This window comes from Eulemur rufifrons, chromosome 18 (genome assembly GCF_041146395.1).
Source record: "Eulemur rufifrons isolate Redbay chromosome 18, OSU_ERuf_1, whole genome shotgun sequence".
Classification (NCBI taxonomy): domain Eukaryota; kingdom Metazoa; phylum Chordata; class Mammalia; order Primates; family Lemuridae; genus Eulemur; species Eulemur rufifrons.
Window position 1 is genome coordinate 13,978,097 of NC_091000.1, and position 23,053 is coordinate 14,001,149.

The following is a 23,053-nucleotide window of genomic DNA, read 5'->3' on the forward strand; positions in this document are numbered from 1 at the left end:
TGGAGAGTTGTTCAAACTGATGTTTCCACAAGGGGATGAGTGCTAGAAACTCCTATTCTGCTGTCTTGCTGACATCACTCCCTGAAATAGTTAATATGTTTAATAGCTGAACACAGACATAGGGGTTCATGGAATATGTTGACAGGACAAAAAGTTGAAACTGTTGGCAGAAGCCCAAAGTCAATATTAGAGCCAAGCAAATACTGCCTGCAGTGCCACATTAGAACAGCTTGAAGACCGTTCATTTTTAAGTGGCAAGAGACTTCCTCATCTCCAGAACCACAAAAGCAATTGTGCCTTCAGGTAGCAAATTTCTATCTTGATTGCTTCCAAATAAAGTGGGGCTTTTGAACTACAATTTTTACTTTATGAAGAAACTCTTAGTTTATGTTCTAATTTCCTGATTATTTAGAGAGTCTAGAAGGAACTAATGTTATTATATGTGGAAATATTTAAATGTAAGATATTTCAAAATCAAAGCTAATATTCGACTGTTGTAAAATTTTAAAAATGGGTTTTAGTGTTTTCAAAGTTTTTTTTTACTTCGGAATTTTGGGTTAGTACTATTGCCGTTATTTACAATAATTTTTGTTTTGCTCAGATCAAGCGGTTTTATAACACTTTAATTTCTCTCTACCAATTCTTTTTCCAGAATGACTAGCAACAGAGGTGGCAAATCAGCAATAAACACAATAGTAGCCTAGAGGTCTCAATTCGTATCTTGGGAAGCATTATAAATTTTTCCAGTCCTTAGACATAAAATGTACAGAAACCCTTGTTCTCTATCCTTGGAATTGTGTGCTTTGATTTGCAATTCAGACATTCACAGGAAAATATATATCACCTTAAATTAAGGTTCATGTTAAATATACTTTAAATTGATCTAAAATCAGCAGAGTTATGTATGTGTTGTTTTCTTTTCTAGGATGATTTCATTCAGGCAAACAGCTTGTTTCATTTCCTTGTTTGCTACAGTTTCCTGTGGTAAGTGATTTATCCACAAAACACAAAGTTAAGGATGTGTAAGAAAGGAGTAGATAAACAAGACAAAGCACCCCTGGAGAAAGCTATTGAACAGTACAGCTTTAGGGAAGGAGACAGCCCCTGCTAATTGAGGACACCTATGCTTTTAATGTTCAGAGGCAAGTACCACTTTCCAGATATATTGTCCTAGACACACGTTGCAGACCAAGGGGAGGAGCTTAGAAGGGAGACTGTCTTAGAGTTTGTGCTAACAAAAACTTCTATTTGGAGATGATGCTCTACAAAGCCGATCTCAAAACAAAAAATTTGCCCTCTATTTTTATTATCAACATTTAAAAAAAATAAACTTTAACTGAAAATTCGATAGAATGCTAGACGTTTTATGGTGCCTGAGTCCAATCCAAATATCTGCTAGGTCATTTTTACTCTAGGCCACTTAGGAACATTTCAGAAATGAAAGTGCCTGGTTTAAATTTAACTTAGTAAACCATCCATTTGAATAGTTCTAGGTGAATAGTCTGCAACACCAAGTTTTGATCTTATTTCATTCTCTATCCATTCCATTAATTTTCAGAGAAAAAGAATGATTCTAGGCACTGTTTTTCATTAGTCATTGTAGAGTGGAGTTTTCTTGGGATCACAATTCTGAGTCTATGGTGACTTAACATGGCCATACCACGGTGAGTATTTACTTACCTCCCAGATGTATCGCAAAGATAAACACCTATGGGTAAGATTTACATTGTAAAGATATATAATTTTTTTTCAGGAAAAAGCTTTTTTCCCCTAAATCACAACTCCCCTCTATTTGTCCCATCAACCCTAATACCTTCAGAAACATAATCATTAGCGTGTACAAACCCACTGAATGCCAGGAAGGAGTAGAAGCCAGAAATGCTGTGGACCAGCATTTTTTTCCTTTTGCAAAAAAATAATAATAATAAATGATTACGCTAGAAAAATTAGAGGTGTAAATAAGCAGAGAATTAGAAAGTACATATTGCCTATAGTCCCCAAATGCAGAAATAGCCATTGCTAAAAATCTTTTGTTTAGTCTTTCAGATATTTTTCTACTTATACCATTTACACATTTACACAGATGTTATTAATTACAGATACTCTTTAACTCGTGTTTCCCATTTATAGCTATTTTTTAATGCAAAACAATATGTATCATGTTTTTTGGAGCTTGGGATTCTTCCCTTTATATGGTATTTTTGTATGTACATTCTGACACACATGTTCAATTATTTCTGTAGAATACATTTTTACAAACAAAAATACTAGATACAAATGTGTGAAAATTTTTGAAGGTTTAACGGCATGCACCATGAAATTATCTTTCAGAAAGGTTATTCCCCAGTTGACTTTTTCCACCAGCTTATGAGTGTGTTCATTTACTCCACTTAGGCCAACTCTAATAGGCAGCCATTTTTTCGTGGGCTGGCATACATTCACCTTTCTGGAAACAGTATCCTAATTTATTTCTGAGGAGCTGCCTCCCAGTTTGGGTCCAGGTAGCTCTGGTGCCCCTGCTGCTGCTGCAGACACCAGGGTGGGGCTTATGGCTCAGTCAGGCCTGACCCAGGAAGTGCACACACCCTGCTGGCTGCGGTGACCCAGTCAGAGCCAAAGTCTCACCACAAGGCCAATTTTGCTTAAACTTCTAGAAATAGGACATTTTTCTCCCCAATTTGACTTGAAATAAAAGTGAATGCAGAAGCCTGAGCTGCTGGTACTATCTTGTTACTATGTGGAGCTCGAGACCAATGGCAACACCATGGGCCAGAGCAAAAGGATGGAGACAGACTGTCTACTGATGCTGTCAGTTGAGCACAGTGCCCAGTTATTCCTGAGGCCATATTCACCATGGACTTTTTGGCTTCTGAACCAATAAATTTCATTTGCACTCAAGCCATTTTGAGCTAGGTTTTCCATCACTTGCAATCAAAATCGGTACATGAACACTGGTTATGTAATTTTTAAGTTTTGCTAATCCCATGGGTAAAATGACATCTAGCTGTTCTAACTTGCCTATATTTGTGATTTCTTACCATTTTTCATATACTTAACTAGTCACTGGTGTTTCTTTTGCAAATTATCTTTTCATGTCTGTCACCTAATTTTTAAATATTAAAATGCTTTTCTTATTATTGATCATGTAGTTTTCTAACACAACCGAATAACCTACCCAGTGTCCATGGACATGGTAACCCATGTGAAAGCTGTCAGTGCCATGGTTATTATTAGCTAACATGTGTAACAGTGCTTTATATACACTTTAAATACAATACAAACAAGGCTGTCGTCATCCTCACCATCACCATCATTACCAACTTATAAGAATAAGCAAGAACAACTACTATTAATAGAAGTTTCTTTCCATTCAGCTCTGAAGTTAGTATGTTCCTAGTCACCCTCTTCCATCAACTGAGTCACACAGTAGTTCAAAAATGCTCTACTGCAGCACAGGAATTCCCAGGCTAGCAACAGCTGTTGTTTGTACCCTTGTTTTGCATTGGGATGGGGGGAGGGGTGATGGCTTGATAATTATGAATCAGCCAAAAATACTAACTGTCTAAAAAACAGACCTCATTTTAACTAGCATTGTCACTGGACCAACCACTCAGTGTTTTGTGTGTATATGAAATCTAGGCAATACACTTGTATTCCCAAAAGCTTCCACCTGAAGAGATCTGTGCTCTTTCCAAATATAAACCTTACCCAAGAGGTAGTCACTTTAGCCACACCTCTGAGAGGCAGAGAAGCAACTTTGAGGGGTTGAATTGTCACAAGGAGGCCCAGAGCCAGAATCCCCAGAGGGGCAGGATAGTGCAGAGGAATGTTAATCTTCAGGCTTAATGAAATGCATGTTGTCTACCCTGCCCATTCCCTGAAAGGCAATACAAAAATAGACACTAGTTAAATTGAAGAGTGACTACCTCTCTAGGGAATAGACAAGGTTGTCATTGGAATATGGCATGGTAAATGGACAGTTGACTGACTAAAATGAACATGCTACCCGAGCTGGGAAGCTTAGTAAGCACACCTTGAAGTGGGTCTTTCAAGATAAATACAAATTCATATTTTAAAGCCAGTAAGGACATTTAATTCTCTAATAATATGTAGGGTGCAAGGTACTTTAGAGCTGTGATTAACTCCAAACAGCAAATAGTGCAAAATTTATTTTCAATTTAGCATATGCGTGCATTGCTTGAACTATCTAAAAAAATGAGCATGTATAAAAACAAACATTTAATAACTATCAGTTTGCTTGAATTAGACTGCGATGAGGAGTGACATTTAACATTGCATGCTAGAAAAAGAGATAAGATTGGAAGTCAGAAGGGCTGGATTTATGTCCCAAGACATTAATTAGCTGTATGGATTTAGGGAAAGTCTATGCACCCGAGACTTCTTTCTTAAAATAAAAAAAATCAGATGCAGATAATAAAGCCTGCCTCTAGCTTCCCTTAGAGAGTTGTAATAACTACTGAAAATGTTTGTCACAAAAGTGTTTTGAAAATAGATCAAATATTGTTATTTTTAAGGAATTAAATTTTCATAGCATGTTAGGCAACAGGGAGAAACTAAGCTATAGTTGTATTTTATTATGGATAACTTATGTGCAAATTATTGTATGATTTAATAAAAATCAATCAAATTTTTTATACAGAAGTACCCAGAAAATGACTTTAAATAACATACATACATTGTTCAAATAGTAATCTTAATATATTTCATAAAGATCTTTAGGTGGTCAGTGGACAAAATAAGAAGGCTCAGACCACAGATATATTTCTATTAAAATTATTGTTTGCATTTATTCCTAATTAATTTTTTTATGATTATATTACAGGATGTCTGATTCAACTATATGAAAACACCTTCTTCAGAGGTGGGGATCTAACTGCTGTGTACACCCCAAGTGCCCAACACTGTCAGATGGTGTGCACATTCCACCCTAAGTGTTTGCTATTCAGTTTTCTTCCAGCAAGTTCAACTAATGAAGCAGGGAAAAGGTAAAAGTTGATATTTCATTGTTGGAGAAGTCAGTCATTTTTCAAGGTGGAATCAGTTGTGTGCAAAAAGGTATAGCGTATCTCAGGGTTGTTTCTCTAATGAGGTTCAAAGACCAGCTTCATCAGAATCATCCGGTTCATACCAATGCAGACTCAGGCCACAGCCCAAACCTACTGAACCAAAGTCTCTTGGGCCTGGAAATCTGCAGTTGAACAATCACTACATTCCTTTAAAGCAGTAGAAGCCAGTATTTTTCTATCCAAAGCCTCAAGAAAAATGCTTGAAAATCATTTGGTTAAGAGATTGTGTCATAAACTGACAGGGTCTACTAACAGGTGAACATTTCACCTGAATAAGAAAATAAGTGTCTGACCTATAGTCACATTTGTGGATAGCACAGTACTAAGAAAATATGACAAAAGACAAGCATTTTTTGAGAATATAATTGAGTAAGATCCAGAACTTGTGATCTTGGGAGAGGATGGGTTTGAATGGTGCCTATAGTGAGCCGATTTGGGCACCTGTGATATGATGGTATATATGGAGTGTGAGTGTGTGTGCCCATGTGTGTGTGTGTGTGTGTGTGCGCTCGTGCACATATGCATATGTATTATTAACTGGTAATTTGTAAAAGTAAGAATATTGGCAAAAATTGTTGGTAATTAAAAATCTTTTTAGGTCATGAAACATTCTTATTATGTACTACCACAGTTTTCATATTAATTTTCTTTCATTTTGATCATTATCCAGAATAAACTTTTCTTTGTTGTTCCCATTTCAATATCCATAATTCTATTCTCTCATCTTCATTTTATTTGAGTTTAAGAACTAAGAAGTGGATATTTATTCTCTGATCCTACATATTAAATTTTCACAGAAAACCCAGACTGTATGTAAGAGTCGTCATACTAAAAGTTGAGTTGGGTTCTACAATTCGTGTAAATAATGAAATTAACATTAAGGTTGACATTTAAGACAGAAAGAAGTCTTCCATTAAGTGTAGACTATAAGGAGTTAATAAGAAAGATGAATACTGTACACGGATCTAACTTTTATCACTGATTTAATTTTTTAAGTAAATGAAAGTGTTTACAAAAGCAATCACTAGGTGGGAACAAAGCTGCCTGAAAGTTTAGGAACACAAGATAAATAATTAACTCTTCACTATGGTTGTCTTTCTATGCTTAAAAAATTATGAATGTAAAGATAAACAATGCTGATATTAGGTATCACAGAGACCTTAGATATTATAAAATTACCTCTAAGAAAGTTCTTTTTAGCAAGTGTCAGAGAAGCTGTATTATTTTTCTTACTCTAAGCTTTATTTATTAGTGCATAGAAAATGCTAGATATTTCCTCAATGTATGTTTATTATTCTACTTCCTAAGTGAAGCTACTTTTACAAACAGGTTTGGTTGCTTCTTGAAAGATAGTGTTACAGGAACACTGCCAAGAATGCATCGAGCAAGTGCAATTTCTGGACATTCCTTAAAGCAATGTGGTCATCAAATAAATGGTAAGATGTGGATTTCTTAACTAAATTTGAGTCAATAATGGATCTGCCTTAGAGCAGATTTTGCTCAATGTCTGTACTGCTATGGACTTTTGAAAGTGAACACTCAGAAAGATAACAGGGCAGTATTCTGGACATAAAAGAGTGAACCATATTCCAATATCTGGACAATCCTCGTCTTCATCAGTCAACACATACTTAATGAGCCTCTATTACTTATGAGTTAGCACTAAAGCCTAAGATTTGTGGAAAGTGAGTACACATCTAAACAACAGTCTCGCCTTGATTCCAGATAAGAATCTTAAAGAAAATGCAGGGAACATCTCTCTCCCAGGTTCACTTGAGGATAATGTGTACACAGTGGTTCTCAAAATCACTCTCTTTCCGAAGTGATTTTGTGCTTTCCCCTAGGGCACACTTGGCAATGTCTGGAGACACTTTCGGTTGTCACAACAAGGCAGAATGCTGCTAGCATTCAGTGAGTATAGAGGCCAGAGACGCTATAATATTGAACATTCCACAAGGCACAGGGCAGTCCCCCCAATAAAGAATTTTCTGGCCCAAAATGTCAATGATGCTGAGGTCAAGCAAGGAACCCTGTCGTATACCATTAAGCCCAAATTGAAGAACTGGTTTCTGTAAATCTTGCTAAGAATGATACTTTTTAAAACAAATATGAGGACTAAGATGCTGGAGAACTTTGACTCTGACACCTGTTCCTACTGATGTATTGGGAAGCAGTTTCCAACACTATCCTAATACATTTGAGACAAATGAAGTATTTCTCTAGCATGATTGGGACTAATTAGAAAGTGAAAAGTGCCAAAAAGATGCTCTCAACTGATGTGTTGAATCCTAAAATAACCGTGCTGCGACTGTACATCATTACTATTAATATTTTGTATTTATAATGCACAGTTAATTTTGTAGGTTCAAATTTCAGATGTTTTAAAATATTTCATCCTTCCTCCGCCGTTAGCACCATCCCTTCAACACACACACACTCTGAGCCTGTTATTTGCATTGTAACCAGTTACCGCCTTAGTTATAAATATGGGGGCCTGACTTGGCCAGTCTAACAGGTGTAGTTTACCTGAGGTGGACCACATTTCCTTTTTTATAAGATCAAATTTATATGTTAATACAATTTCATATAAATTAGTAAATTAAGTGCTATTTCTAATTATTATATCTTATAGCAAAATTTAAAGGAAAAGTGATATTGTACCTTTCTCAATACTCCTTAGTTATTGTTAATTTATTCCAAAACTTAATCTTAAAACAAACAAATAAAAAGTCTTACCCACTGAGCTTCATTGTAATATCCCTTTCTAACTGTCCCCAAACATCTTAAATTAAAGTGAAAAATTGCTAGTAGGTACATAAAGCCTCTAAACTCAGTCAAAAAACATTTAGAAGTAGGTTTATAACTTTCAGATAACCATACAGAAAAGTTTTTGTTTGTTAAGTATCCCATTCCAACTCTTAGGCTGTTTCTTTTCTCATGTGCAGCAAAATTGGAAAGAGATTTCGTTTCTATAATCTGCAAATTCCTTTGTTTATGAAGCACTGTGAATAATCCACCTCCTTGCCCATCTCAATAGATGGTTCTCCTGCTAGTTTGTATACTTTATGCCCTCCCCACTCTTAAATTCAGTTTTATGATTTCAACCATACTTAGGAGTGGAAAATTATATATAATAGATGATGGTTTATACTGCTTCCTTAACCAAGAATCTAACTAACAAATTTGAGTCTTAAAAAGGGGGTTTAATTTGGTTCACTATTTGTTAAAAGAATTATCTACGTTTTTGCGTGTAAGATAAATTACAATTTAAAATGTACTCAAATAGAATTTAACACAATTTTAAAGCAAGAATGGAAGTGGGTTCCTCATGCCTTGTTGATTTTCTAGTGCCCATTGATAATTTCAGCGTGGAATTTACTTATATTGCTGCATGCACCTTGTGGTTTAGGAGGCAAAGTAACCCTTTTTCCAAGCTAGTACTTTAGGGGAGAAAAATATCAGATTATATTTAGTTCAAGCAGAGTTTCATAATTTAGGAACATACAAATTTTTAAGCCTCTAATGAACAGAGCAGTTTCCAAAAATTAGATATTATCCTTCAAAACTACCCTGCCCAAATGGTACATGAGGATGTTACCTCTAGAAAGGAAACTGACTGGATTTGCTCTGTGTGTTGTACTTGTACAGCTTGCCACCAAGACACTTATAAAGGAATTGATATGAGAGGAGCCAATATTAATGTGTCTAAGGTTAACAGTGTTGAAGAATGCCAAAAATGGTGCACCAATAATATTCACTGCCAATTTTTCACATATGCCACACAAGCATTTTCCAATGCAGAGTACCGGTGAGTAAAATGAGTAGTGATTGTTTTTTATGATGGTGCTTCTAGGGTTTAATTGTATTCTTCATAACCTCTTTTTTTCTAACTGAAAACCAAACAGGGCTTTTAGACCTAACTACTTTCCTTATTTACTTACTCAATTTTAGTGTCATTCTTCCCCGAAGAGAGTAAGGTCCATTTGGTCCACAAACAGGCTGTGCTTATCAGATGAAGGTTTAGTGTGTTGTAGAATAATGTTTCCCACCACATTCTCACCCTAACTTGCCCTCTGCAGAGAAGGATGCTTGTTTGATTAACAACGCAATTCCCTAACTCATTCATTATCAGGGTCATTGTTCTAATTGCCTTGTTTATTTTCCATTGCCTATGGGTCTATTTTAATGTCAAATATTACCTGGACTGCTGCATGCTCCTCAAAATTTAGCAAGCAAAGTGACCTCTTCTCTTCACATTCAGGAACAACTGCCTATTAAAGCAAAGTCCAAGTGGAACGCCGACCAGCATAAAGGTGGTGGATAATGTAGTGTCTGGATTCTCCCTGAAGCCCTGTGCACTTTCGGAAATTGGTAATTGTGTGACTACCGTTTCACTCTGTGATTGCAGTAGGCAGAATAAGAGCTCCCCCAAGACGTCTGTGTGCTAATGCCTAAAACCTGTGCATGTGTTACTTTACTCTGCAAAAGGATCTTTGTAGATTAAGTTAAGGACTTTGAATGGGGAGATGATTCGGGACTATCTGGGTGGGCCTGATATACTCGCAGGGTCCCTATGAGAGACACCTCTGGGTGAAAAAGATGGCCTAGTAACATTGCAATTACAGGGAGCAACATCGTGGTTTCTGAGGATAACCAGATGGCTTCTTTGAAATTGAGAATGTTCTATAAATCAATTGGTTACATGACCAAAATATCTAAAAATATATGAGACTGACAGGAGGGTTGCCCAACATATTAGATTAGAAGAGCAAAATAAGAACAATTTTAATAGGTTAAGATATTGGGTTTAAAGTACTGCATTTATTTAATGTGGATAAGTGTAAAGCTCTTAGGACCATATGTACACATGGGAAAGATGAGACTTAGTAGTATATAAGAAGATTTAAAGGATACAGTTGAGAATCCCTAGTGGAACTGCTGAAAATCTCATGAAAACTTAATTTTTATCTGTATGAATAATGTGTCCATTGTATATGATTCTCTCCTATGGAGTTTGGTATTTTGATGTAGCATGTATTATTTTTCACAGTAGGTTTAAAATTTTGATATATAATTTAGATAACATAAAAATTAAACCTTTTAAAGTGTACAAAGTGTATAATTCAGTGGTTTTTAGCATAACCACAAAATTGTACAACAATCACCACTATCTAGTTCCAGAACATTTTCATCACCCCAAAGGAAAAGCTATATCCATTAGCAGTCGTTCTCCGTTCCCTTCTCCCCCGATCCCCTGATGGCCACTAGTCTACTTTCTGTATCTATGGACTTGACTGTTCTGGACCTTTAATATAAACGCAGTCATACAATGTGTGGTGTTTTGTGTCTAGCTTTTTTCTTTTTTTTTTTTTTTAATTTTGACTTTTTTATTTATTGACTTTTAAATTTCAGAATATTATGGGAGTACAAATATTTTGATTACATATAATGCCTTTGCCTCACCCAAGCCACAGCTACAAACGTGCCCATCCCCCATCGAGTATGCTCTGCACCTATTAGTTGTGAGTTTACCCATCCCCACCACCCCCCTCCCACCCAATGAATATTACTTTCATGTGAGCACCTAAATGTTGACCAGTTAGTACCAATTTGATGGCGAGTACATGTGGTGTTTGTTTTTCCATTCTTGTGATACTTCACTTTGAAGGATGGGCTCAATCTCTATCCAGTGACTCAATAGTCATTCAGCAATAGATTGTTTAATTTCCATGACTTTGTGAAGAGGTGAGTGTTTCTGTTTGAATTGATCTCTAATTTTATTCCACTGTGGTCTGAAAAGATATATGCTATAATTTCTATTTTTTCAAATTTGTTGAGATCTGATTTGTGGCCTAGGATGTGATCAACTTTAGAGAAAGTTCCATGAGCTGATGAGAAGAATGTATATTCAGTTTTGTTTGTGTGGAGTGTTCTGTAGATGTCTGTTAGATTCATTTGTTCTAGAGATCTGTTTAAGTCCATTGTTTCTTTGCTTATTTTCTGCTTGGAGGATCTGTCCAGTTCAGTCCATGGGGTGTTGAAATCTCCAGCTACTATGGCATTACTGTTTATCATGTTGTCTAGATCAATCAGGGTTTGCTCTATGTGTCTGGGTGCCCCTGTTTTGGCTGCATAAATATTAAGAATTGTTAAGTCTTCTTGTTGGATTTTTCCCTCCACCACTATATAGTGACTATCTTTGTCTTTCTTTACTTTTGCTGCTTTAAAGTTTATGTTATCTGATACAAGAATAGCTACCCCAGCTTTCTTTTTGTTTCCATTTGCCCATACGATTGTTTTCCAACCCTTCACCCCGAGTCTGAATGTGTCCTTGTGGGTAAGATGCATTTCCTGGAAACAGCAGATACTTGGCTTGTGTTTTTTAATCCACTCAGCCAGTCTATGTCTCTTCAGTGGGCAATTCAAGCCATTCACATTTATTGATATCTCTGCTTGATTTTCTTAACAGTTAGTCATTGGACAAAGATGTTCTTAATTGCCCAGAACCAATAAGTTTCCCAGACTTTCCAAGTTTCCTGACAAGGGCTCTGTTGTTGAGGCACGGCTTCAATGCTCATAGCCTTTACTTCCTGCTGGCACTGAGCTCTCAGAGCTCAGAGAGCTCACGGACAGGCAGGAGCTTGGGGTTTTATCAGGTCTTTCATAGGCTTGCGCGCAGCCCTGGGCACGGACGTAACTCTATACATGCATGTGGCCTCGTAGATTCCCAAGAATATGTCAGAGGTTTCCAAACCTCCCTATGGACATCTCTTTCCACAAGTTTTCCTTTTAAGATTTTTCACTGGCATGTTGCTTGCCTCGGTTGCTGTTGCCGCCTTGGGCAGCTGCAATGTTATATAACTATCATGTTTTTTTTTTTTTTTTTTTTTTGACAAATGAACCCAAGGAAAAGGCTAGTAACACTGGGCAGCTCTGGGTCAGGCCAAATAACTTCAAGCCTTGTCAGTGGGATTTTCCAGGGAACTGCCAGGCGGTTATCTGGGAATGAGCCTCTGGAGCAGCTCCAGCCCCATTCTGACCCTCCCAGCATCTGCTCGGCTGCTGGGTTTCCCTGTGATTGTGGGGCCGAGGGGAAGGGGATGTACATAGGGCAGGTTAAAACCCTACAAAGCTCACCGTTCTTACTGATATTCAGCTGTTTTTCTTGAATAACAAGAAAGAATAAGCCTTTGGTTAATTTCCAGAGTTCTGAATATGTTAGTTTTGACAATTTTTCCAATGCTGTCATTACTTTTATGGAAGGGAGGATGTTTGGAGGTCCTTACGCTGCCATTCCCACTAAAATCATATAGCACTTTTGAAAAACAAAACAAAAACAAACAAAATAGTCTTAAAAGAGAAAATGGTCTTTGGAACAAGGAGGCATCTGCCCTTTCGTCATCTGCACAGGTCAGAGCATTCCTGAAACATTATGTTCAGTTCTGTATTCCACATTTTGTATAGGTCAATGGAAAAATGGAGCACTTCAAAAGAGGGCATCTGGATGGTAAAATATCTAGAAGTAACAGAAAATAAAAAAATGATTAAAAGAAGAAGTTAAAGACATTTGACTTGAAAAAAGAGGATAATTGTCTTAATTTTTTTTTTTTTTTTTTGAAGAGCTGTCCTTGGAAAAGGAATTAGACAAATTTGTGTGGTTCCATAGGGTAGATCTAGGTAGATACTAGTGTGAAGAAAATAAGAAAAGGATTCCTAACACTTGAGGTGGTCCAGAAAAGAATGGGCCTTGTCACGAGGTAGGGAACTCCTCGTCGCTATACATGTCTAAGTAAAAGTCGTGAAATGACCTGCCAGGGATGTCCTTGTGAGAATACAGTTGTGGGTTGGCATAGATGACCCATAAGTTCCCTTCCAGCATCAACAGTCTATCTTTTTGGTTTTTTAAAAATTTAATTAGTTGACATCTAATTTCCTAGACTACCCATCTGAAGAGATTATGAGAGTTGCTCTTTCTTAATCCAACTATATTCATTTAAATTATGTTTGTTTTTGTTTTTCCCATAATTTCTAGCATTATTCTTTAAGCTTCCATAATTTTAATAGAAATTATTTATTAAATTGAGTAAATAATATGAACACGAACAAAAACAAAATTAAGAAGTAAGATTATATAACAATAATAAAAGTGGATTTTCTCCTGTTGTAATTTTATTGGTCACAAGACATTTTTGTTAGCTGTTTGGTATTTTTGTTAATCTCTTTTTATTAAAATATTTTCTTAATATTCAGGAAATATAACATAAAACCTATGTCCCTAAGGCTTGGAATTCAGGGTCAAGGTAATATAAAGGAAGCATGAACACACGCTAACTTAAAGGTTTTACATTGGTAGTGGAGGAGCTAGGAGCATAGGTTGAGCTATTTTATTTTTCTGACATAGAAATTTGTCCCTTATTGGAGTTAGACCAATTTTGCTTTCCTCCAAATGACAAACAACAAGTTTGAAGATATTTCAACAGGTATTTTCTTACTTAGGATGTTTGGTGCTATGAATAATAAATAGTCACGATTTCTTTAGTTATTATAACAAAGTACAAGCAAATTTAGTGTCACGTCATTTACTGAGGATCCTCTTCCCTCTGTGAATTCACAGGCTGCCACATGGACATTTTCCAGAATGTTGCATTTTCAGATATTGATGTTGCCAGAGTTCTCACGCCAGATGCTTTTGTATGTCGAACCATTTGCACCTATCATCCCAGCTGCCTCTTCTTTACCTTCTATACGAATGCATGGAATGTAGAGTCACAAAGGCGAGTATGACTGTGTAGGGTTTGCTGCTGTTCTTTCATCGCTTTCATTTTATAGGTTGAGTTTTTAAAACGTTTTGTTCATTTTCCTCCAAACACTGGAAGTGGCAGTTTAAGTAGATACCTTTTTGCCAGGTGCAGATTAGTTAAGAGATTAGCAGACTTTTCTACCTACCTTCTCTTACTTAAAACAAACACACCATTGAATCAATGAAGCATTCAGTTGCCATGGGGAGGGGGAAAAAAGGATCTGATATCTTTCTTACTGATCTTAATGCTTTGTATTAGCCTGAAGTAAAACCACTCATTGGCAGTATATCCTTGAAGCTTGTTGGCTCTAATTTCTCTCCGTCTCAGATTACAGTTGTGGTGTGACCTCTTTACTTTAGATAACCACCCTTTTCTGTACATAACAGAATGGAGCTAAGAGAAGGGTTTATAGTTATATAATAGGATCAGCAGCATAGATCCCCAGAATTTATTCTTTGATGTCTTTTGTTTTTCCAGTTAAAAGGTGGAACTTTACCAATGCCCTCTCTTCAGGTTACCCTTATGCCTATTAGTTTTCTCTAGAGGGAGATATGGCTTGATTTACATTTAATCTCTGCAATTTATTAAAGTCCTGTAGTCTGACTTACTTTAAAGAGTTTCTTGGAAGCATAAAATTCTCAGAGTTGCTTTTGGGTTGTGAGCTGCTTTTGTATTTGCCTAATGTTTTTAATGCAGTTTTATTTTTATCTCTTTGATTCTTTTTAAAAAAAAATAGAAATGTTTGTTTCCTTAAGACTTCTCGGAGCGGGACACCAAGTTCCCCTACTATTCAAGAAAATACTGTATCTGGATATAGCCTTTTAACCTGCAAAAGAACTTTACCTGGTAATGTGATTTAATAATGATATTACATAAAATGTGTCAAATTTTATGATTTTCCAACAAGTAATAGTGATGAAACAATCCTCAAGATGTGAAAAACTTGTGTAAATGTGGTTTATTGCTTTTCCCATTGTATATCTTTGTCTGTTTATGATTGGCACAGAACCCTGCCATTCCAAAATTTACTCTGGAGTTGACTTTGGAGGGGAAGACTTGAGCGTGATCTTCGTGGATGGAGTGAATGTTTGCCAAGAGACTTGTACGAAAATGATTCGCTGTCAGTTTTTTACTTACTCTTTACTCCCAGAAGACTGTAGGGGAGAAAAGTAAGGGAAATTTTATGTTTCAAAGAGTCGACAAGATCATTTCATATCCTTTCGCCTTCTGTGAAGGTTTACTCTTTATACTGTTTGTTTTATGTAGGTGTAAGTGTTCCTTAAGATTATCTTTGGATGGTTCTCCAACTAGCATTACATATGGGACACAAGGGAGATCTGGCTATTCTTTGAGACTATGTGAAGCTGGGGACGGCTCTGGTGAGTAAACCTCACATTTTCCTGGAACCGTAAAGGGACTGCAACTGTGTCGTTTCGATAGCTTGCTTGGTCTTATAGAATGGAATTACATATCTTGTTTTCCTTGGCTGAAGGGGACTCTGATTCGCTTCTAATTCCAACTGTTTGCTTCAACACTCTCTTAGTCTGCACAACAAAAACAAACGCACGCATTGTTGGAGGAACGAACTCTTCGTGGGGAGAGTGGCCCTGGCAGGTGAGCCTGCAAGTGCAGCTGGGAACCCGGAGACATATGTGTGGAGGGTCCATCATCGGACACCAGTGGGTCCTGACTGCTGCCCACTGCTTTGTTGGGTAAGTATTGGATGCGTCTAATCCAGAGTCTTATTTTGATTTTTTTGTTTTAAAGAATCTATAATCAGTTTCTGCATCGTCATGTGACTTCATGAATGGTGAGTTATTCTCTTTTAGTAAAACATATTTTAAGGCAGCGATGGTATTCAAAATATTTAACACCTGGTAAGGTCTGAATGCTGGCCGATCTGACCCATCAGTGCCCTGGGTGGATGTCACTCCTGCCAAAAGAGAGTATAAAACAACGCCCACCCCTGCCCTTCTGCCTGCCAATCCCTAATGCATTCTTCAAAGACTTATTTTTCAGGCCTATAGAAATTGTACTTTTTGCTCTTTGATTCACAAATGTGGTAAGTGATAACCATAAAACAAAAATGTGATAGTTTATTTCTCTACATATTTCAATGTATATAATCTGATATAATATTTCTGTTTTATTGGGCAAATAGTACATATGGTAGGATTTTTAAGTCTTAAGACATTCAGCCTTTGTAGTTAGACAGACCAGGACTTGAATGACAGCTCTGCCACTTACGAAAGATGTGGGCAATTTGTAAATCTCTCTGAGCTTTATTTTATCTGAAATGTGAATAACAGTAGTACCTAATTCATAAGATTATTAGAAGGATTAAGTGACACACTTAAAATACTTAGCACTGTACCTGGAATGTAAAAATTACTCAAAAATATAAGCTATGATTACCATGTTCAATAAGAAATATAAAGATTGAAAACATCTATGAATAAGCAAAAGGGATACTAAAAGACACTTGATCTCTCTCAAAAATAAACACAAGTATTTTTCTTATGGTGAAATTCTTGCCTAGTTACGTCTACCAGGACTGAGCCTACTGCCAACAAAATACAGCACTTGGTGGCACAGCTGGACGGAACACATCTCTGCATTGTCATTTGGCACAGGGGCTCTGTTGCATGTGGCCTCGCTAAGGACGGCTGTTAGGCTGGAAGAAAAGGCATCGAGGTGGAAAATAGCAGGTCTCTTTTTACAAAATGCACCCCAATTTTGGACCAAGAATTTTCATTCTCCAAGGCTCAGTGTCGTGAGTTCCTAAGAGAAAATACACATAGAAACCCTGTGATTTAGTTGAAAGAAAGCCCCTTTGCGCCTGACGTCTCTGTTATTTCCTCAGAATTTTGTGCGATCATGTCTTGCACTACTCACTTGATGATGATAAAAATTTCCTAAAAATTTTTTATCATTTTATTTCTGGAGCAAGATAAGACTTTGCTTTGGATCATAATTTTGGATTTATTTTGTATATATTCATCTTTTAAGGAGTTAATTTAAATTTCCATACTGTCCAAAATATAGATATATAATATAGAATATTTTAAACCACACTGAAGTCTCCTGAATTTGCCCTGTTAAAGGGGCTTGTAAGAGCAGCCTCACCTTGATAGTTCTGACTTGGATGAAAGCAATTGCGTTCAGGTTTGGTGACCCGGTCTTGATTTTCCCATGACAAATTGCTATCATCTCTCCCCACCACGGTTTCTCTCAGAATGGGACTGCAACATTCTTGCATTTTTACTTGCGGTACACATGATATAATTACGTAAAGGTGCATTTTTCAATGTTTTAAACTAAATGTTCAGAGATTCAGTACTGCTGCTGTTGGTGATGACAAGTTGCTAGGAAGAAAAACTAGGTAGGGAAAAACATGTCGTATGTTGTATTTCCTTCCCAGTTCTCTTTGAAAAGGAAAGCGAAAGGAAAAAGGGAAACATCAAAGGCCAGCCTTTCCAGTCTAACAAGTATTTCTTTTTCTCTCCTAGGCTTCCCTTACCGGATGTTTGGCGTATTTATAGTGGCATTTTAAATCTGTCAGACATTACAAAAGAAACACCTGTCTCACTCATAAAAGAAATTATTGTTCACCAAAACTACAAAATCTCAGAAGGTGGTCATGACATTGCCTTAATAAAACTTCATGCTCCTTTGAATTACACTGGTATGTAGCATCTTCAAGAAGCCGTGCAGCTGGGTGGTGCTGGTTTGAACTTTCACATCGGTTTGAATGAGCATGCACACCTGCAGACACTGTCTTTGTTTCCTGGTTAGTGGAGTTGAGTGAGGGAAAGGTGAGGGTTGCAAGAGAGGTGAAGACCGTGTAACTTGGCATAAAATCTCTTCTACTTAAGGGGCAAGAAATTTTAATTAGTTATTTCAGGGGGGAATACAACTCATATGCATTATTGAAATAATAGGCGTAGGAAATGTCTGTGCCACCTGGGAAGCAAGGGACTTCCTTTGACAGAACGGAACTATCATTGCTTTGGGCTTAGGAATACTGGGGATATATAAGGGCAAGTGGAACAGATAGTAATTTCCAGGGGTAATTTGAGTAGAAAAGAGACTGACACAGAAAAAGGCTCTGGGACGACTGGAGTGTCATGGTTGGAGGTGTTGACTTTGGAGGTACAAAGCCCGAGGAAGCTAATCTGTGTCCACTAACAATTATGTGACCTCGGGCAAGTTACTTTACCTCTTCGCACCTCTAATTTTCTCATCTGCAAAAATGAGGATGATAATTTCTTCCTAGGTTTGTCACAATAATGAAGTTAATACGTTGAGGCACTTAAAATAATGCCTGGAGCAGTATAGACACTCTGCTATGACTATTACAGATAGCATAATAAGACCCAAGAACTTCTACATGTTTTTGACAGTAGATTTGCGTTCTGACTTTATTTTTTTATTTAATGCAGAAAATTCTAACATCAAAAATATCATGTGAAAATGACTCTGACGGCGAAAAATGTTCCAAATCATTGACCTTAGAAATTGAGCAGAAAGCAAAAGTGTTATTCTTGGTGCTACTCTGTAGAAAGAGAATACAGGAAAAGAAAAGGATGTATTTTTAAAGACAATATCCATAACTTCATTTAAACAAATTCTAATTTAAAAATTACCTTTCAGAATTCCAAAAACCAATATGCCTACCTTCCAAAGGCGATATACATACAATTTATACCAACTGCTGGGTGACCGGCTGGGGCTTCTCAGAGGAAAAAGGTACAGCATGACATTGTAAATGTTGTTCTCAGAGCAAGTCTTAAAAGTTAAAATACATGGAATGGATCAGTTAATCAGCTTCTGTTTAAAATTACTTCCAAACTCATGATCTTTCCTATCTATTTGTTCCCAAATACTTACTCGGTGGTTCATGAGAAGATGTATTTTTGCTTGAGCCTGAAAAAATGTATAAGGGAATCTTTTAAGCATCTTACTTTGTCACAAAGATCATTTGGTTGGCTACCTGTAAGGGATTGGACCCATATAGGGCTAATAAGCCCACTCAAGCCTACGTGGTCCTCAATATTAGCAGAGTTCCCACATCCAATGCCATGTTCTCCCTGATGCTGACGGCGTGGGGCAGAGACAGGAATACCATCTCTCTTCATTGGCCAGTTCTTAATCTTTTTTTCCATGCACCCTTCCTGCAATCTGATTAACTCCATGAACCACTTCCCTAATGATGTTTTTTAAAGCTTAAATAAAATACATAGGATTTCAAGGGAAACCAATTAAATTCAATACAGTTATCAAAATGCTTTTTAAAAAGTGCTATAGTAATATATACACTTCTTTATTAGCATACGACATAGCAATTTATTCTAATATCTGCCATAAATTTGAAATAGTGGTGACCATAAATGATATTTGCAGTTATCTTCCATAACTATAATGTGGTATTAAAATACCTGTGATCCCTATTGATGGCAAAGCCATATAAGTAACACTAACACTGCTGTGTTGCTACATTCATAATTGAAGACAGCGGTAGGCTGCATGTGGAGGTTATTGAAAATAAATTTTTTTTCCTATCCAAGTTTATGGGCCATGTGAATTCTTTCTATGAACCTTATGTTTACAATCCCTGCTTATTGGGTATTTGGAGTGTTTCAATTGCCCTTGAACTTTTAAGGAAACAAATCATTCTTCCTTTACAAAATTATGTCCCTGATGGACAATATAGAGAATATTATTTGTGTCATTCTTTACAAAAGGAGCTCCCTTGCCAAGCTCTCTCCCTCTTTCCTGATTGAGTCCTTTATTCAGTAATTCAAATTTGTAATTTTTTTACTAGTAACTTGAGACAGGAAGAAATTCAAAGTAACCTTAACTAAGCAAAGAAAGCTCCCAGCATATATCCAAGGGGAACGTAGACACAGATGGAATTTAAATGATCTGTAAATAAATTGTTCTTCCTGGAAAATGCTCATTTGCATTTACTCCGAGAACAAAATACTCTTCTGTTGCCAGAGGTTTGAGATTTTTTTTTTCAGAAATGATATATTTATAAATGATAATTTTGAATATATAAAACAAAAAAATGAAAGGTAAGAATGTCCAGGCTTTTGGACAGTAGGTGATAAATGTAAGAAGGGATCTCTGAGAGACTTCTACTGAGAAGAGAGGGTGGCAGAAAATATGAAAGCAAAGTCTCTGGTCAGCCCAGGGTGCTGGGGTTGTCCTGACACTACAGGAGAGAGAAGAGAACAGTACAGGGCGCTGCTGTGGGCGCCTCTCACTCTCTCTCTCTCTCTCTGTAACTCTACTTTCTCAATCTGTGTTATTTTTGTTCACAGATATGACCCTTATGAAAAGTTTACCATTCTGAATGACTTTAAGACTTAAGTCTTGTCACCATATATACTTGTATGTCTTCCCACTAAAGTTATATATTGGTTACGTCATAGGCGAAATCCAAAATACTCTACAAAAGGTAAATATTCCTTTGGTAACAAATGAAGAATGCCAGAAAAGATACAGAGATTATCAAATAACCAAAGAGATGGTCTGCGCTGGCTATAAAGAAGGGGGAAAAGATGCTTGTAAGGTAATTCATTTGATTATGAAAAACGCACAGTAGGCTACTTTCAAAATATATTTTCCAATTGCATATTTTATTATAGTTTTTTAAAAATTCAGAGACAAATCATCTGATAATTTTATAAGTAACCTTTAACAAATTGAATATATAATATATATCATATTTATATTATTTATGATATATATGTCACAATCTATATACGTATATATTTAGGGGGTAAGTATACATACAAAAATTTGTCTGAAATATAAGAGCATTAGATTTCTTTGGCATTGGGATGATGATGTCAAAATTTCTTCATTGGATTTACCTCGGAATAGAAGAAGGAAGAAACAGAAAATGCAACTGAGTTAAATGATTTTTGCCACATCCAACAGCTCGTAAGGCCCACGAGATACCCGAAGAACTTTAAGAAAGTGTGTGTGTGATCGTGTGGTGCGACTACAGAATTTTAAAGGCAGTCTCTTATTTGAATCACAGCTGTCACAACTTTGTCATTTCCTTTTTCCACTGTGACACAGGGAGATTCAGGCGGCCCCTTGGTTTGTAAGCACAACGGAATATGGCGTTTGGTGGGCATTACCAGCTGGGGGGAAGGCTGTGCCCGCAAGGAACAACCCGGCGTCTACACCAAAGTCGCTGAGTACGTGGACTGGATTTTAGAGAAAACTCAGGGTGGTGATGGAGACGCTTTGATGAGGTCTCTGGCATGAAGAGGTTATTCTGTGAGGAGGAGCCCGGGTTGTGGCAGTATTTCACAACCTTGTGGGTTCAAGTCAGATGCTGAGCCTTGGAGTCCTCATCTGCAACACGTGGAGTGTGGTGTCTACCTCGCATCCTGTCATAAGGATAAAACAGACGGCGCACACAAGGCTGCTGAGGACATGTCTTGCCAGGCATGCATTCAGCACCTGTAACTGGGGCTAAGCACGGGACATCCCAGCCGAAGATCTCCACGACTGTTGTGAAATAAAATGGCAAAAGAGCATAATTCTTAGCAAGTGTTTCCTTCAGGCTGTGCCACAGAACTGACAGTAAGTGACTGCAGATTCTAGCACAGTGCCTGGGATCCATCATTCTACTCTCACTGCTTCCTCTGGAACCCAGCATATCTCAGAGGTGTCACTTCTTCCCTGTGTCTCACCTGCTTGGTCACTGAAACCTACTAGCACCTGCTTCACTTAGGGCGAAGAGCTAGCAAGCTTGGGTTTTGTTCTGCCTGATAATGCTCACTATCACAAGGCAGAGATAGGTTATCTGAACCTGGGAGAATAGGGCACCTTTTCTTTCGGCCTCCTACTTTTGCTACCCAGGCTCGGCCATGAGGTTCCAGGCTGGGCGTGCCGAGGAGGCACAGGCTTCAGGGTGGGCAAAGAATCTGCTTTGCAAAGGGCACTAACCCTGGGGGTTCAGTGGATATCGGTTGGTATAATATTAATTCAAGAAGCATTGTTAGGTATAAAGTATTTCATAAGATTCAGGCTTATAAATTCATGGGGGTAGTAAGTAGCTTTGGAATGGATGATGGGAATCCTTTTGCAATGCAACTTCCCAACTTGCCGGTGATTATCACACTGGTCATTTGATCTGGTTCAGTTTCGCTAACATTTACACAGAATTAGCCATTTACATAATATTGTGCAATTTAAGTAGAAAAAGAGAAAAGTGACGTTTTCTGAAAGACATTGAGTTTCTCCTTCCACACTCACAGACACACCAAGTGGTAGGAAGGGCTTAAAGCCAGAGGGGCCTGCAGGAAAACCGTGAGGTCTGGGTTATGCACTAACTGGACAGTAAGAACTAAGGAGTTAAGAATTTACTTCGGAACTCAATGGCTTTTGTAAAATCTGGTTAGATTCCATGAAATGATTTAAAAAAACACACAATTTCAGCTTTTACTTTTGCATGAAATAAAGAGATTGGTCTTTGTTCTGTGTGGATGTTGTTTTATGTTTAAAAGGGAAAATAATGGATTGCAATGAAAATCCTTTATCGTAGGTTTTCGGTATTGATCATGCTAAAGGGTGTTTGAGCAGGACTTTGGAATGCTTGCAGGGTAAACCTTTGGCCTCTGTTGGTCAGGGAATAACCTAGTTTGGGCAAAACAGAGAGGAGAGTGTTGAAATGTGGAACTTTCCTGAGGCATCAATTATCGTTTTAAAGTTGCCGATCGGAGAGCAGCAGGACTGGCGTGGTCTCTTGATTCCTCACTCTCTGCTCATGAACAGGGGTGAACAGAGGAGCCCCCAAACAGAGCCTCGTGGGACTAGGAAGTGTGGAATAGGCTAAGAAAGTGAGAAATCAGAATTACTTCACCCTCAGGGTGGAGAGAGAGGGCAGGGGACAGCATCTTTGGCAGTTCCATCCAAGACAGGCTGGTGGCAGTGCCAACCCCGGAAACTAGCACTGCTCCTGCCCTGAGACAGCAGCAGGCGCGTGGATGCATGACACACGTACACACCATCTGCATCTGAGGCTCCAACCTCTGTCTCCTTCCTCACCAAGGGGTGGGAAACCTCTAATATAAACTTAAAACTTTTTCCTTCAGTTATTGTTTATGTAGTGAAAGAGAAGCTTAAAAATAATTTAAGAAA

The 23,053-nt window shown here is 37.5% G+C and overlaps 1 protein-coding gene across 1 annotated transcript; it reads left to right on the top strand.

The window, feature by feature from the left end:
• Window positions 1-236: 236 nt before the first annotated feature.
• KLKB1 (kallikrein B1) lies at window positions 237-22,380 on the top strand. The gene is made up of 15 exons (XM_069493042.1): window positions 237-303; window positions 926-984; window positions 4,844-5,006; window positions 6,417-6,523; window positions 8,736-8,895; window positions 9,349-9,458; window positions 13,702-13,861; window positions 14,625-14,734; window positions 14,895-15,057; window positions 15,155-15,267; window positions 15,432-15,600; window positions 17,398-17,573; window positions 18,542-18,637; window positions 20,326-20,465; window positions 20,981-22,380. Exons 2-15 carry the CDS (start codon window positions 927-929, stop codon window positions 21,170-21,172), a joined length of 1,917 nt encoding a protein of 638 aa, XP_069349143.1. The 5' UTR covers window positions 237-303; window position 926; the 3' UTR covers window positions 21,173-22,380.
• The last annotated feature ends 673 nt before the right edge of the window (window positions 22,381-23,053 follow it).

Bases quoted from the DNA above. Each gene is read 5' to 3' on its own strand.
- KLKB1 (XM_069493042.1), top strand. From the start codon at position 927: ATGATTTCATTCAGGCAAACAGCTTGTTTCATTTCCTTGTTTGCTACA. The intron at 13,862-14,624 runs GCGAGTATGACT...AAAAAAAAATAG, and splicing joins TGGAATGTAGAGTCACAAAG to AAATGTTTGTTTCCTTAAGA. The intron at 17,574-18,541 runs GTATGTAGCATC...ATTACCTTTCAG, and splicing joins TGCTCCTTTGAATTACACTG to AATTCCAAAAACCAATATGC.